General features: G+C 46.8%; 2 protein-coding genes across 2 annotated transcripts; both read left to right on the forward strand.

Annotated features, from left to right (window-relative positions):
• The first annotated feature begins 8,802 nt into the window (after positions 1-8,802).
• LOC111257634 lies at positions 8,803-9,277 on the forward strand. Its single transcript, XM_022827599.1, has one exon. It carries the CDS (start codon positions 8,803-8,805, stop codon positions 9,172-9,174), a length of 372 nt encoding a protein of 123 aa, XP_022683334.1. The 3' UTR covers positions 9,175-9,277.
• A 5,886-nt stretch (positions 9,278-15,163) lies between these two features.
• LOC101756405 lies at positions 15,164-15,912 on the forward strand. The gene has a single exon (XM_004974328.2). The coding sequence runs from the start codon at positions 15,232-15,234 to the stop codon at positions 15,601-15,603; it is 372 nt and encodes a 123-aa protein (XP_004974385.1). The 5' UTR covers positions 15,164-15,231; the 3' UTR covers positions 15,604-15,912.
• The last annotated feature ends 1,662 nt before the right edge of the window (positions 15,913-17,574 follow it).

A 17,574-nucleotide genomic window follows, 5' to 3' on the forward strand; every position in this document is an offset into this window, starting at 1 on the left:
AGGTTCGTCTCGCCATTTAGCCTCCACTTATGTAATGAGTTTTGTAAATAGCCTACGTTTAATACTTTAATTAGTATCTAAACATTTGATGTGACACTTGCTAAAAATAAGCAAAGGTAACCAAACACCCCCTGAGACGACGCTACGGCGGACCCCACGCATCATTTATCAAACTTGGTTCGCCGTTTATTCCCCGCCCACCTCTTGGTATAAATATCCGCTGCATTCTTCGCCTCATCGGCAACGCTTCCCTCCCCGGTGCGGCAGTGCCTTCCCTTCCCTACTCGCTCGACGGCCCTCTTCAATTAAGTAGGGGACTGCGGTGCCACGCGGCCGACGATGACCACTCCGGGCACCACGGCGATGTTCGCCGGCCTCGCCATCTTGCTGTTCTCCGTCAGCGCCGGATTCAACTCCGGCGCCGGCGGATTCGGCTTGCTACTCTGCTTCGCGGGGGTTCTCGCCGGCGCCAACATCGTCGCCGTCGGCATCCAGATGTCCGACGCCGACCTGGCACCCGTCGTCCCGGCAGTGTTGGCTGAGGTGCGTGCTCTCGCAGAGTTCCTTCGTCGCAACGTCGCCGTCGTGGGGCTCGTGATGGCTTCCTGCGCCGTCACGGCGGTCTCCGGCGAAGCAGGCCAGGTGCTCTGCTTCGGCATGTTTGCTCTGCTCCTCCTCGGCCTCTCCCTGATCAGCGTTGGGATCCTTGGCGAATAGTTGGCTAAATTACTGGATGCATTGATGCTCGATTGATGATTTGGTTCCTACTTTCCCAATTGGACGCGTGGACCGACATATGTATGTATGTATGTATGTATGTTTGTTTGTTCTTCTTTCCTCTGGCCATGTAATGCAATACTCTCTCTTCTGAGAGATGATGTAAGACAATACTGTCTGTGAGCAATACTCTCTCTTCTGGCCATGTAATGCAATCCTATCAGAGTACTACCACTTTGTGTTACTCAGTATGGTTTGGCTATCAGTGGCTAGTTGGAGAGATTAGTAATGAAATTTTAATTCCCAATCTCTCTCTTGAAACGGAATAAGATGACGTTTTGGACAACTAATTTGACCTGCAATTAGTTACTTCTTCGTGTCTGAACCATCAACTATATCCGATTGGAGGTAGTTCGAATTGTTATTGTCCCTATCCTATCAGAGTACTACCACTTTGTGTTACTCACGAGGTGGATACACCCCACTAAAGTTGCACCTGCCACATTAGATGTTTGGATGCTAATTAGGAGTATTAAATATAGGCTAATTACAAAACTAATTGCACAGATGGAGTCTAATTCGCGAGATGAATCTATTAAGCATAATTAGTTCATGATTTGACAATGTGGTGCTACAGTAACCATTTGCTAATGATGGATTAATTAGGCTTAATAGATTCATCTTGCGAATTAGCACAGGGTTCTGCAATTAGTTTTATAATTAGCTCATATTTAGTCCTCCTAATTAGCATCCGAACATCCGATGTGACACTGCTAAAGTTTAGCATCTAGTATCCAAACATCCCCTCAGTATGGTTTGGCTATCAGCGGCTAGTTGGAGAGATTAGTAATGAAAATTTAATTCCCAATCACTCTCTCTCTCTATCCCTTTATCTCTCTCTTGAAACGGATCAGAGCGTGTTCTCCGATCAGTCAATCCGGGCTCATAAACCAAGTGCAAGGCATCGACAAAACAGAGGCCTGCTGTCGCAGGAACGAACGGAAGGAGTCGCCGCCGCAGGTGTTCGGTCTACGATTTGGGATTGTGGCGACGTTGTTGGCCAGGGCAGCGGGGCTGGCGCGCGATGTTGCCAGGGCCTCGCCACTGCAAGTAACTTCCCGTCAAGTTGGCGCTAAAATATACATAATCGCCAAATTGGCGCTAAAATATACATGGGCGAACCTGGTTAGCATCCGTATCTCACAACTGCATATGTATTGTACTCTTTCTGACGTTGGTCCTCTTGTCGTTGCCATATTCTTGTGCAGTTTTTTTTGTTCTTTTTCAAACTAAACCTGATGCCACCTCGGTGACGCAAAGAAGCTGACCTCATCGTCCCCTACTACAGCAAGGTGTTTCGATCGATGCTACCGGTCGTTCAATTCGCATCCAGTTGTTATCATCTGAAGAGAGAGAAAGCGACAAGATCGATGATTAAAGAAGGAGTTTAGTTGGAACCATACGTGATCCAAAGCGGATTGGACTCGACCGCGTTCATGTTAGATTTGGGCGAAACTGACCGGCCGGCGCGGGTGCTGAAGTCCGTCCCCACTTGTTGGCCGATCACATCATCCCACCGCACGTCGAATTTGGTTAAGTCAAGATGCGACTTATGCTACTTGACTTGCTATTCTCATATTAAGTATGTGGTTTGTATGAGAAGGTGCTCAAGTCCCAAAACGATGGAGCGTCGGGCCTTAATCAACTCAAACAAGTCTAAGTCAAGTGAGCTAATCTCAATATGACCTTACCACTCTTGCTCAGTCCGACTCATCATTCATAGTTGCTCAATTTTATTCCATTCATAGCTAACCAAGCATTATTTAAACAAGCATTCTATAAATCGCGAGTGGTGGTGATCTTAAAATCGCGAGTGGTGGTGATGTTGCCACCTCTTGACTTCTACTGAACCTAAGCATGGATAAGCAATTTAAATTCGTGACACCTAAACAAGCATACTCGCCTAGAAGGAGTTGATCAAGATCAAGGATGGATAATGCATCAAGTAGGGGCTAAGCAAACATATACATAGTTATTAACTCATGCGCATACAAGACATATACATCATTTATCCAAAATAGGGTTAAGAGATGCTTAGGTGCCTACCTTAGGGTTCGAAGGAAGTGTCGACGGTGACGAGCTCTGGCTCAGGCTCACCTTCCTCTTGCTCCGGTGTTTCGGTCTCTACACGAATGCGATGATACTTGATAAATAAACATGTCATGGATGATTGCAAATGATATGAGAATGACATGTTTAATCATGATTTAACATTGCTATAATATCATATAAATGTTTAGTTATAGCATATATAAGTAGGTGATACAAGTGCAAAAGTAGAGGTACTGGAACATGAATGGCGGACCGTCTCCCTCAGATTGGCGGACTGTCTCCCTCATATTGGCGGACCATCCTTAGTACAAAATATTTGAATGGCAGACCGTCTCCCTCGACATAGGAATCCCTTTATTACCGGTTGGTACCCCTAACCGGTACTAAAGTGTACCCTTTAGTACCGGGTATTTTAACTGGTACTAAAGGACCCCCTCTAGTACCGGATTACCAGTACCGGTTGCACATCCAGTACTAGAGGGGGATTACTGACCGGTACTAGACATCATTTTTCCAGTAGTGTTACTATAGATCTGGTTGATCCACTGTTGCCTATTATCAGTAACTATCAGTTATGAAGAACAGATGCTGTGACAGTCCAATTGCTAGTAATTGTCTAGATAATGCGGTGCAAGTGGTACATTTCAATTGTGCACTATAAAGAAACGTTGATATTAAGATATGCAAAATATAGGCTGCCCGCCAAAAACACAAACACATGATTTGCAACCTTATATAAGCAACTTAAGGAAACCAATAGAACAACCAAAATGAAGACTTTACCATTCTATTTAATCTAATCTTGCATACATACGAGAGCCTCAATTGTTTTGATATTCAATGTGCTCCGTTGCTTATGAATCACTGGCCCCTCGGTGCTTATATTAATGCTACCTCACCATGCATAGAAGAAGCAGGAATTGTCAGGGCATCACGTGGACGGCTGAGGATGCGGCCACGATCCCCAGCATAGATGAGAGGCTGCCACGGCCGCGACGGTGCCCGTTCCCCCGCCCGTCGTCTTCACCGGACGCCTTCTTGGTTCCCGGAGGAATGGGATCGCCGGCCTGCACCTGCGGACTTTTCAACGCGAATCTACGCGATCAGGAACACAAGTTAAAAAAGATTCTCAAAAGACTTGGAGACAAATTAATTATTGCATCTGCCATAAACTGGCAGCAACATGTCGCTGATGCCGATGATCAGCGCGCCGGGGTGCGGGTTCACCACTTACCACTTACGCTCCGGTACTGTGTTTAATTTACACTGTAATTTGGCATATATTTATTCAATTGGCCAAATTATTTAGTTGAAGGCAGCTATATTGTTTAAGAATTGGGCACGATGCAGAAGCTATTGGAGATCAGCGCGCCGGGTGCCGGGCGCCGGGGTACTGCACGCCCGTTGTGCACCGTCTCTTGCGCACGTTGAAGCTCGTGGACAGGCGAATCTTCTTTTTTCACGATCATGCCTTAGCACGTATTTCATTAAGAGGAGAAAAAAAGTTCGGTTACAGGGAGTTACAGTGTCATCTAGGATTGATGACCTACTAGCGCGTACAAGAATTAAGAAGAAATTACACGTGAATCTTCCTGGCAGGGTCGTCGGAGCAGAGCTTGACTTTCTCTCCGCGGGCAGCCGGAAGAACTCTGGCGCCACGGCCATCACATCCGCGATCAGGCCGGCATCTATCCCTTGGTTCAGGACCAGCATATACAAGAAATCGTGTGGGTCACTGTCAACTGAGTGAAAAAAATTACGTGGGGACGGTCCCTAAAACATCCTACCGTGCGAACCCGCTCCGGATGACCGACACGTGAGTATTCCAAAAAATCAATACTCACAATGGACTCGGCTCCAGCACCTGGATGGACGCGGCTCGCTCGGGCGATGGTTCCCCAGGGCGCGGCTCTCAAGCACGGACGACGGCACAACGAGCCAACAAATTTTGCCCAGGCTTACACCTAGAGAAAGTGTACTAGCTAGTTCGGCATTTGTGAAACGAGTTCATACTTGAATGTTCAGAATGCTTTGTTCAGGTTTGAGAGCATGATGATAGTCATGCAGGTACATGAAGCCCATGCCCATGACGTCAACTTGTCAAACATTCTTAATCGAGTTAGAAGATGGTTTTTCTTGGAATCTATGTCTGCAGCCACTTCAGCAAATTTGTTCCAGGCTTCAAGTTGGAGCGCCCACAATGCCACATTGCAACCACCTGTTTAGGATATTACTTTTTGTTGAGTGTGAAATCACGAAAATATGTAACCTTACTGTGTTGGTTTGTAATGTCTTCATGAATGTTACTACTGAATTGTTTCATTATTTTGTGAAAAAAAGAGAGAAAACTCAGAGAAACAGTCAAAATTTTAACACAGCTATCACATTACAGATGTTAAAGTATCTATATGTATTAAGGGCAAAAAGATACACTGTATATTATTGATACTGTCAAACCATTACAAATATCTTACTGCACATATATATCATACATGAACATTTGATCCTGTTGATAAAAAATCTCTGTAAAAGACAATCTTATACAGTCCATTGAAATGACTTCAAACTTGGTGGTGACTTCCAACATCGTCGACGACCTCTTCTTCAGCAACTAAAGCAGGCATGGAGCTCAGCTGCCCTGCCTGTGAAGGATACAATCTTTTTTATTTGTGCAAAATAGACTGAGCAAAGCACTTCTAACATCATGCACAGACAGCTGCAGTGGTGAGGACGACGGAGGCGAGGGCAGTCGGTAGCATAGGATGTGGGAGGTTGACGGGTCGCCAGTGGGCAAGATGGCAGCGGTGGCGGCTGTGGCGTGGAGGCGACAGCATGCGGATGAGATGCCAGCGGCTCTTGTCGAAGAAAAAGAGCTAAGGGGTGTTTGGCTTCCCTAAGCTAAATTTTAGCTCATATCACATCGGATATTTGGACACTAATTAGGAGTATTAAATATAGTTTAATTACAAAATTAATTGCACAACCTCTAGGCTAAATCACGAGATGAATCTATTAAGCCTAATTAGTCCATGATTTGACAATGTGTTGCTACAGTAACCATTCGCTAATGATGGATTAATTAGGCTTAATAGATTCGTCTCGCGATTTAGCCTAGGGATTCTGCAATTAGTTTTATAATTAACTCATGTTTAGTACTCCTAATTAGCATCCGAACATCCGATGTAACAGTACTAAAGTTTAGCCTCTGATATTCAAACACCCCCTAAGCCGTCCGTATTCGATGTGATAGTACTAAAGTTTAGCCTCTGGTATCCAAACACCCCCTAAGCCGTCCGCATGGGAGCTGGGCGTCCAGGCCACACGCGTTGATGCAGAGCTGAAAGTCTTTCCGTTGAATTCCTGAGGTGGACATGCGGCAGCAATCAGGAGGATGTTTGGGACCGTCCCCATATACGAGAATGCCTGCTCATGAGGACGCACACGCGACGACCGGCCGGCAACCGGCACAGGAGCGCGCGATTCCATGAGGCTGGGCCCACGCTACTGTCCTTGACGATGTGACGGCAGCGCGCGTTAATCGGCATGTTCGCTTCAGCTTATTCAACCAGCTTATCAGCCACCAAACAGTATTTTCCTCTCACAACAAATCAGCCGTTTCAGCTTTTTAGCTGGCTTATAAGCTCAAGCGAACAGGCCCAATTTTAGGGGCTTGCTAGCGCCCGGACGTCCGGCAAGAGCAATTCCCGTCGGACGCATGCATCACCATCCGTTTTAAATCTGACGGCTATAGTAGTACCACAATAAATACCACTAATTATCTGACATTCCGTTGCAACATCAAAATAAAATAGCAGCAACATCGAAAATCTATGGTTGCAACATGAAAAAGATGCGAAAAATAGCTCAATGTAAACATAATATTCGTGAGGGAAAATTCCCACCGCAACATTGAACACATGTTTCATGCAACATTTTCAAAAAATCATCATATGTTGAGTTGGGGTTGAGCTCGTACGGGAAGAAATCTTGCAACATGAAAAATTGACAGATGAAACAACAAAGCCAACTATTGCAACATCGAAACATCTCAGAAAATCAATTGTGCAACATCAGACGATACGTTCATGTGCAACACCCGTGCGCATCTACAACACTTGCAACATCCAAGAATCCCTACTGCAACATCGTGAGATACTTATTGCAACATGGCAGTCGGGGGGCTATCCGTTGATGATGAGGAAAAAAACCCGCCGCAACATCTGTTTCGTGTTGCATGGAACATTCAAATCTATTATTGAAAATGCAACATCCAGATAAAACATGTGTGAAACATATGCAACATCTAGATCTACTTTGCAACATCCATATGAAACACTTGCAACATTCTTCTAAAACACTTGAAACATACGCTTGCAGCATAAAGCAAACCTTAGCAGGACGAGCACTGCACAGCGGGATCCGACGCTAGGAAACGGTGCTGGAGGAGGAGCTGCAGCCCGTGCCCGGCAGCGCCCCGGCGCCCGACAGCCTTCCTCGTGAATCTCCCAGGCGACCAAGCTCATTGTGGGTGGAGCAACTCCTTTAGCGACCGGCGTGGCTCGCCCCCTGGCCGCGGGGGAGTGGCAGCCCGCACCCCCGACGCTCGAGCAGCACCCGACGCCCTTCCCAGGCTCCGGCAGCGTGCGTAGATCAGCCACGGCCTTGCCCCATAGAATTCATAAGCTCACGGGAATTGGGCGAAATCACGGCAATCCGTTGCCTCGCTCGTCGGAGTGCCGCTCGTGTCGCTATCGCGCTCACCACACTGACGCTGCTTCTCACTGCCACGCTCGTCGGAGTGCCATGGCGTGCTGCTTATTCCTCACCCGTCCGAGCGCTGCCCCGATGTCGTTGCCCCTATGCAGCCGCTACGCTCGTCGGAGTCTCATCGAGCTGAATGGTTGGAAATTGGAGAGAGAGCAATTGGGAGAGATAAAGAATGAAATTAGAAAAATATGTGGTGCAAGTTAGGCCACGTCATTTTATGCTGTTCTAATTTAATTAACTAACAATACAGGCGTGACGGGGATTAGAGCGTCCGATGCGACAGACGTCCACTCCTGAGCGTTACCGTTAATTTTATTCAGAGTTTCAGAGAACGCATGTGCTTCGGGGGTGTTTGGATCCCCGGGCTAAATTTTAGCTCCTGTCACATCGAATGTTTGGACACTAATTAGGAGTATTAGACATAGACTAATTACAAAACCAATTTCACAACCCCTAGGCTAAATCGCGAGACGAATCTATTAAGCATAATTAGTCCATGATTTGACAATACGATGCTACAGTAAACATTCGCTAATGATGGATTAATTAGGCATAATAGATTCATCTCGCGATTTAGCCTAGGGGTTCTGCAATTAGTTTTGTAATTAGCTCACGTTTAGTCCTCCTAATTAGCATCCGAATATCCGATGTGACACGGACTAAAATTTAGCTCCAGGATCAAACACCCCTCGTATTGCGACGGAGGCGTTGCTAAAGAATGCAGCCGGAGGAGGAGGGATATTTCCTTTTTCTCACATCGTCCGCTGTCGCGGTATTATTTTACGCGCGTCCGACAGACACTCTGACACCCGACCGACAAGACCATTCACTCCGATTCGACCGCGTTATCGTTGGGTACTAGTATGTCCGAAGATACATCCAGACGGGTATTATTTTACGAACATCCAGACGGAGTAGCTCGATCACTGGCGTCAAGCGCGGGGGCAAAGCCTCACGGAGTACATCTGAATGTTGAGCGATGCAGTGGCAAAAAATTAAATGTCCCGCTGCGTACCGCCCTGCGCCTATATAAATCCCAAGTCCGCTGCGCACCGCCCAGATCATCCTCGTCGTCGACCTCCCCCCTCCCCCGGCATTCTTCGCCTCTTCGGCAACGCTTCCCTCCCCCGGTGCGGCGGTGCCTCGCCTGCTCGCTCGACGGCCCTCTACAATTAAGTAGAGGACTGCGGTGCCACGCGGCCGACGATGACCACTCCGGGCACCACGGCGATGTTCGCCGGCCTTGCCATCTTGCTGTTCTCCGTCAGCGCCGGATTCAACTCCGGCGCCGACGGATTCGGCTTGCTACTCTGCTTCGCGGGGGTTCTCGCGGGCGCCAACATCGTCGCCGTCGGCATCCTGGCGCCCGTCGTCCCGGCGGTGTTGGCCGCGGCGCGTGCTCTCGCAGAGTTCATTCGTCGCAACCTCGCCGTCGTGGGGCTCGTGATGGCTTCCTGCGCCGTCACCGCGATCTCCGGCGAAGCAGGCCAGGTGCTCTGCTTCGGCATGTTTGCTCTGCTCCTCCTCGGCCTCTCCCTGATCAGCGTTGGGATTCTTGGCCTCTCCCAGATGCATTGATGCTCGTAACGACCTCCAATGGAAGAATCACAATCACTACTACTGCTACTGTGTGCTTGCTGATGTTGAATCATTCTCATGCCGTGTGGGCTCAAACAATAAAGCTGCGCTACTATAGTCCAAGTGTCCTTCTTTCCTCTGGCCATGTAACCGTCAATTCCTTTGAGTTTCATTCTTGCGAACGTTTCCCAACTGCACCAATAAAAAGTAAAATACAAATCAGAGTTATGGCATTCAATCTCATATTGCAAAAAATCCATTCATTTCTGGGAGCAAGGCTTTCAACACTTATTTGATTCTTCTCTTGATTATTTGCTTTCGCCCTAGGCAATCTCTTTACTTGCAATGCAATACTCTCTCTTCTGAGAGATGATGTGAGCAATACTCTCTCTTCTGGCCATGTAATGCAATCCTATCAGAGTACTACCACTTTGTGTTACTCAGTATGGTTTGGCTATTAGTGGCTAGTTGGAGAGATTAGTAATGAAATTTTAATTCCCAATCTCTCTCTTGAAACGGATCAGAGCGTGTTCTCCGATCAACCAATCCGAGCTCACAAACCAGGTACAACGAATCGACAAAACAAAGTCCTTTCGCAGGAACGAACGGAAGGAGGCGCCGCCGCAGGTGTTCGGTCTTACGATTTGGGATTGTCGAGAAGTTGTTGGCCAGGGCAGCGGGGCTGGCGCGCGATGTTGCCGGCAGGAATTGTCGTGCACCCTGCTAGCCGATCGAGGTCGCCGCGCGGCACGACGACGACGAGCTCCTCGCCGCGCCCGGCGCCCGGGCGGGACTGGTGCGCTCTGACTACTGCATTGAGAAGAATCTGTCAGGACGGGAGAAAACTCAGAAGAATCGGCAAGAGAAAGGAGGAGGAAATGAACCAAGAATGGGAACCAGCGACTGAATTCAGTAAAGCAGTAGGGATAGATAACAGTGATAACGAGATTCAGTTACAGAACTTCACCAGATTGGCGACCATGGCGGCTACTGCTAAACTAGAAGATGTACTAGGTTTCATACTCCTTCGATATGGCCCTGCAGACCGGGTCTTACCCCTTACATATTTTCCCTAAGACACGGTAAAAGTAACTGAAGTTTAACAACCCCTTTTAACAGCTAAGTAACTATTCACGGTATGAAAACAGAGGACAGCGCCTGAGGATGAAGTAAACGACGCCGGCCGTTGGATGGACGATGGAGGGCTCTCGCGTAGTCTCTGAACTGGTAACTTTGGACGCCGACTATGGAGTGAATCAAACTGATAACTCTGAATGGCTCTGAAGCTTACTGAATGAGCAGCTCTTCCTGACAGAATCGCATCCTTACCTATTACTGCTCCTCGGAAACTCGAAGCGAAGAGAAATTCATCGAAGGAGGGGACGCGCGGGCCAACTCCGGCACTCGAAGTCTTTTGGGGAGCGTCGGAGGAAACAAGAGAGCGGAGGAGTGGCATGGAGGATGAGGATCGGTGAGAGCAACTCCAAGAGCCCTTTTAAAATAACCTGAAAATCAGATTTAAGGAGAAAAAAAAAGAAAAAAATGACCTCCAGCTCTCGTAACCTTACCCTAAATATTTACCGACCCGCATCCATCCCTCTTCCCCAATCGCCTCCTCGACCTTCTCCTTTCCCGCGCGCGGATCAGTTCCCATGGAAAATTTCCATCGTGCAGAACGCGGAGCTTGTCGATGGAGCCCTCGATCCGGCCCTGGAGGCGGAGGCGCTTGACGCCGAGGTGTCACAACCTGAAATTTTTGAATTTCAAGATGTGATTAAAAAAAATAAATAAACACTGATTTTCTCATAATTTTAAAATTTTTCCCAACATTTATTTTTCTTTACAGAAAATTTAGTATAGGAAAAAATAATTGTTTGATTTTCTAAATTAAATAAGGTTGTTCTGTGTGTTGCATTCATGCTGATGCATTTTGGTGTTTCATGAGTGCAAATATTTTAAAAACATGTCTAGATAATGATTAGGTTCTTCTGAGAATTTTCCAGAATTTTCTAAAATATATTCTCATTTTCCTAGAGCTAAATCTATTTATTAGAAGGCTCTATAATCCTTTTCACGAGCTCCAAACTTTTTTTATCATGTCCCAAACTATCTTTGAGCCGTGGTACTCCCAAAGCCCCTGTCCGGCATGGCCGAAGGTTTTTGAGCTTCTGCAATTTGGCCATCAGGGAACTCTATAATTTTCACAAATTTTCTTTAGTCTATGCTCTTTTATATATTCTCCCAAATGAGACCCAGGCCATGTTCGATTTCCTTTGCTCTCTTTCCCGGCCCATGCTTTTCTTTACTTCAGCCGGGCACAAGACGAATGAAAAACGGTAGCCACAGCAGCCCGGCTGTGGTGGAGTCAGAGTCGAACTCGAGATGGACTTTTGCCTTGTGGTCTTGCGGAATATAAGTAGCTGCAACTCATCTTACTCATCTCAGTTTATTCCAAGTTGTATGCAAAAAATTGACAAGGGACCAGTCAGCTCCGTACAGTCCCAACCAAATTAAACGTGAAAAACAACACTAATTAAAGTATAAGGATCATCCTATCTTAGGAAAGATGATACTGATCATAAGAGAAATTAAGGGAGCAACATCCTATTGGCCCACTCATGATGCTGCATGCTTGACGCCGTCACCGTCTTCTCGCCGTCCCGATCACTTTTTTTTGCCGAGAGTCGATTTCGCACTTGGCAAAGACTTTGCCGAATGCCTGATAAAAAACACTCGGCAAAGAACTGTGTGCGGTTAAAATTTATGTTGTGTGATGTTTGCTGAGTGTTACACTTGGCAAAGGCAAAGGCTTTGCCGAGTGTTTTTTAGGCTTTGCCAAGTGCCCGGGCACTCAGCAAAGCTCCTGTTTCCAGTAGTGTACTGAAGGATTGTAGGCTTGTAGTCTGGCATTTTTCAAGTTTGGATATATAGGACTGCATGGTTTCTGGCTTGTTTAGTTCAGCTTTTGTCTCGCATTTTTCAGTATGCATAATATAGATTGGTTATGCCCTCGCGCGTAACAGATTGGTTTCATGCATGTCCTTATGGATGGTCTCTGGTTTTTAAATGCATCTTTAGCCACATCTAATTGACAAAATGGTAATTGGCAAGACAATAATTTATTTTCTTCGTTGGAAGGAGAGAAATGATAACACAGTGGATATGAATTAGGGATGAGCAGAAATATATCATATTAATTTTTATTAGTGTTGAGCAATAATCTTTGGCTCCATTTTAAAATGATTATTTATCCAAAATTGCTTAGGAAAGAAGGGAGAGCCACTAGTTGCTGCTGCGGTCTTGGTGGAGAGAACAGCAGAAAGGAAGAGGTGTGTTCATGATCTGAACTGTTGCTTGCTGATTTGGAGGAAGAAAAAGAAAGAAACTAGCTTTTGGGGATTGCTTGCTTGGTGGAGGCAGAGGGAGAAGAGAGGCTATAAGGAGTAGGGCTGGTACTGTGTCTTTACTTGAGAGGAGCTGGGTTGCTGGAGAAGAAGAGGCAAGGAGCATTTGTATCACGTTTTTTTAGAACAAATCACAAGTACTAGCATGTTCTTCAGAGATTGTATTGTTTTACGAGTAAATTTCATTCCTTTTATGTGTAGATTTGGAAGGCCCTGGAGGATTCCGTGTTGCTTACTCGAGTAAGAACCTACACTGCATTATTATCCCTCTTTGTTCCTGCATTAGTTCAATTCATTGCTGTCAATTTCCCCTCTCTTTGTGTATGACTCTGAATTTCTTACTGTATTAATGAGATGTAGTGCCTGTGCTCTATAATTTGTTCTTATATTTGCCTTTTAGGCTTTGCATTGTATAGTGAATAAATGACTCTGACTGTATTAACGAGATGCAGTGCCTGTGCTCTATAATTTCTTCTTATATTTGCCTTTTAGGCTTTGTATTATATAGTGAATAAATGACCTTGTATTTTAATAGAGAGATGCCGTAGTAAAATGATTGGTTTGTTCAAAGGTGCAGTAAGGGCTACTGAACGCAACCATCATTTCAAAATTCCTATATCCTGCACGCGCAATGTCCGCTAGAAAATTTTTTGGGCTCATGATGGCTGATGTGACTGTTTTATTTAGTTGCTTGAAGAATATCTCTTACATTATCGTTTTTTTAACAAATGGGCACGAGAGTGTGCCTATTTCATTGATAGAGGTCTCTTACATTGTCTTAGGATGATTTAGTTCTGATCTTCCTACATTGCCTATTATGGTATGGCAAGTTTAGCGTGATGGCTAGACTAAAAGTTTTGAGAGTAGAAAATAGTTTTTGTTACTTTAATGAATTGAGAAATGCGATGTTGACATGCGATGTTGTCAAGCGGTGCGCAGCGCGGTTAACATGTGATGTTGCCCAACCGTCGGGCCGGGCCGCCGCTGCAACGGGCACATTTGGTTTCTTAGCCGAGCACTGTGTTACCTCACCGAACAAGGATAGAGGACGAGCGCAGAGGTTTGGTTTCCTTGCCTGGACACCTCGAAGTCTGTGTGAACGAGTTTTAGAGAGGTTTTTATACTGGTGCTAAACTTTAGCAGTGTCACATCGAATGTTCGGATGCTAATTAGGAGGACTAAACATGAGCTAATTATAAAACTAATTGCAGAACCCTGTGCTAATTCACAAGATGAATCCTAATTAATCCATCATTAGCAAATGGTTATTGTAGCACCACATTGTCAAATCATGGACTAATTAGGCTTAATAGATTCATCTCGCGAATTAGACTCCATCTGTGCAATTAGTTTTGTAATTACTACTAATTAGCATCCAAACATCCGATGTGATAGGTGCTAAACTTTAGCCGGGAGTATCCCGGACCTTAGCTTGCTTCCGCGGGAGAGCAAAATTGGCTCGCCTGCTCCGGCTTTTTTGTTTTTTTAGCCCTTTTTGCCAAAGATTCTCACAAATACGCCCCTGGCGGAACCAATTCCAAAAATGGAGCCTTAGCTTGGTGTCATCCACGCTGGCGCCAAGCTTACACGTCTCGGCGCCAGCCATCCTGGCGCCAAGGTCCATACGTAGTTGCTGGTGCGGATGCCGATGTGGGGGGCTTGGCACTATCCATGATGGCGCCAAGCCTTGGCGCCATAGATCTTGGCGCCGTAGGCCTTGGCGCCGAGCAATTTACCCCATGCCTCCTGACGTTTCGAACGAAACAAGTATAATTATTCCGAGGAGTGTGCAACAAACTACGCTCACAGGGGTTTGAACTCAGGTCTTTAAGATAAGAAGTCCACGTCCTAACCAGTTGGACTAGAGCATAGTTTGTTGCACACTCCTTGGAATAATTATACTTATTTCGTTCGAAACGTTAGGAGCCATGGGGTAAATTGCTCGGCGCCAAGATCCATGGCGCCAAGGCTTGGCGCCAAGCCCCCGCCACGTCAGCATCCGCGTCAGCAGCTGCGCATGGACCTTGGCGTCAGGATGGCTGGCGTCTAGACATGTAAACTTGACGCCATCGTGGATGACGTCAAGCTAAGGGTCCATTTTTGGAATTGGTTCCACCAGGAGTGTATTTGTGAAAATCTTTAAAAAAGGGTTAAAAAACAAAAAAGACGATCGGCTGCTCGGGCGAGCTCCTCGTTGCTCGGGCCGTTGAGGTAAGGCGAGGTGAGACAAGGAGAAATTGAAGAACCTAGCATCGCGCGCGATATGTTTAATGATATTTTATTCAGAGCTTCAGAGAACGCATGTGCTTCATATATATTTTGAAGAGCAAGTGGAATCCCCAGTTTCCCACCAAGTGTGGTGTGTGGACACTCGCTTAAACTACATACGGAGTATGCGTGAATACGAATCCAATCTCATCCGTTGGATCACGTTGGATCACGCCGGAGGACCTCCCGCCGTTGGATCACGCCGGACCGCCGGACGACACAACGGAAGAAAGCTCCGATCCCCGCAGGCTATATAATGGTGCCATCTCAGGCCTCCCCGACCCAACCATTTTACGCTTCCCTCCCCCGGTGCGGCGGTGCCTCGCCTGATCGCTCGACGGCCCTCTCCAATTAAGCAGAGGACTGCGGTGCCGCGTGGCCAACGATGACTACTCCGGGCACCACGGCGATGTTCGCCGGCCTTGCCATCTTGCTGTTCTCCGTCAGCGCCGGATTCAACTCCGGCGCCGACGGATTCGGCTTGCTACTCTGCTTCGCGGGGGTTCTCGCCGGCGTCAACATCGTCGCCGTCGGCATCCTGGCGCCCGTCGTCCCGGCGGTGTTGGCCGAGGCGCGTGCTCTCGCAGAGTTCATTCGTCGCAACCTCGCCGTCGTGGGGCTCGTGATGGCTTCCTGCGCCGTCACCGCGATCTCCGGCGAAGCAGGCCAGGTGCTCTGCTTCGGCATGTTTGCTCTGCTCCTCCTCGGCCTCTCCCTGATCAGCGTTGGGATTCTTGGCCTCTCCCAGATGCATTGATGCTCGTAACGACCTCCAATGGAAGAATCACAATCACTACTACTGCTACTGTGTGCTTGCTGATGTTGAATCATTCTCATGCCGTGTGGGCTCAAATAATAAAGCTGCGCTACTATAGTCCAAGTGTCCTTTCTTCCTCTGGCCATGTAATGCAATGCAATACTCTCCTGAGAGATGATGTGAGCAATACTCTCTCTTCTGGCCATGTAATGCAATCCTATCAGAGTACTACCACTTTGTGTTACTCAAAGTATGGTTTGGCTATCAGTGGCTAGTTGGAGAGATTAGTAATGAAATTTTAATTCCCAATCTCTCTCTTGAAACGGATCAGAGCGTGTTCTCCGATCAACCAATCCGAGCTCACAAACCAGGTACAACGAATCGACAAAACAAAGTCCTTTCGCAGGAACGAACGGAAGGAGGCACCGCCGCAGGTGTTCGGTCTACGAGTTGGGATTGTCGAGAAGTTGTTGGCCAGGGCAGCGGCGCTGGCGCGCGATGTTGCCGGCAGGAATTGTCGTGCACCCTGCTAGCCGATCGAGGTCGCCGCGCGGCACGACGACGACGAGCTCCTCGCCGCGCCCGGCGCCCGGGCGGGCCTGGTGCGCTCTGACTACTGCATTGAGAAGAATCTGTCAGGACGGGAGAAAACTCAGAAGAATCGGCAAGAGAAAGGAGGAGGAAATGAACCAAGAATGGGAACCAGCGACTGAATTCAGTAAAGCAGTAGCGATAGATAACAGTGATAACGAGATTCAGTTACAGAACTTCACCAGATTGGCGACCATGGCGGCTACTGCTAAACTAGAAGACGTACTAGGGTTCATACTCCTTCGATATGGCCCTGCAGACCGGGTCTTACCCCTTACATACTTTCCCTAAGATACGGTAAAAGTAACTGAAGTTTAACAACCCCTTTTAACAGCTAAGTAACTATTCACGGTATGAAAACAGAGGACAGCGCCTGAGGATGAAGTAAACGACGCCGGCCGTTGGATGGACGATGGAGGGCTCTCGCGTAGTCTCTGAACTGGTAACTTTGGACGCCGACTATGGACTGAATCAAACTGATAACTCTGAATGGCTCTGAAGCTTACTGAATGACCGGCTCTTCCTGACAGAATCGCATCCTTACCGATTACTGCTCCTTGGAATCTCGAAGGAAAGAGGAAATCATCGAAGGAGGGGACGCGCGGGCTAGCTCCGGCACTCGAAGTCATTTGGGGAGCGTCGGAGGAAACAAGAGAGCGGAGGAGTGGCATGGAGGATGGGGATCGGTTACAGCAACTTCAAGAGCTCTTTTAAAATAACCTGAAAATCAGATTTAAGGAGAAAAAAAAGAAAAAATTGACCTCCAGCTCTCGTAACCTTACCCTAAATATTTACCGACCCGTATCCATCCTTCCTCTCCCCGTATATTTGCGCGTGCGCTCTCTTCCCCAATCGCCTCCTCGACCTTCTCCTTTCCCGCGCGCGGATCAGTTCCCATGGAAAATTTCCATCGTGCAGGCAGCGGAGCTTGTCGATGGAGCCCTCGATCCGGCCCTGGAGGCGGAGGCGCTTGACGCCGTGGTGCCACAACCTGAAATTTTTGAATTTCAAGATGTGATTAAAAGGAATAAATAAACAATGATTTTCTCATAATTTTAAAATTTTTCCCAACATTTATTTTTCTTTATAGAAAATTTAGTATAGGAAAAATAATTGTTTGATTTTCTAAATTAAATAAGGTTGTTCTATGTGTTGCATTCATGTTGATGCATTTTGGTGTTTCATGAGTGCAAATATTTTAAAAACATGTCTAGATAATGATTAGGTTCTTCTAAGAATTTTCCAAAATTTTCTAAAATATATTCTCATTTTTCTAGAGCTAAATCTATTTATTAGAAGGCTCTATAATCCTTTTTACGAGCTCCAAACTTTTTTTTATTTGAATTCATCATGTCCCAAACTATCTTTGAGCCGTGGTAC

The sequence above is a fragment of the Setaria italica genome, chromosome VI (assembly GCF_000263155.2).
Source record: "Setaria italica strain Yugu1 chromosome VI, Setaria_italica_v2.0, whole genome shotgun sequence".
NCBI classification, from domain to species: domain Eukaryota; kingdom Viridiplantae; phylum Streptophyta; class Magnoliopsida; order Poales; family Poaceae; genus Setaria; species Setaria italica.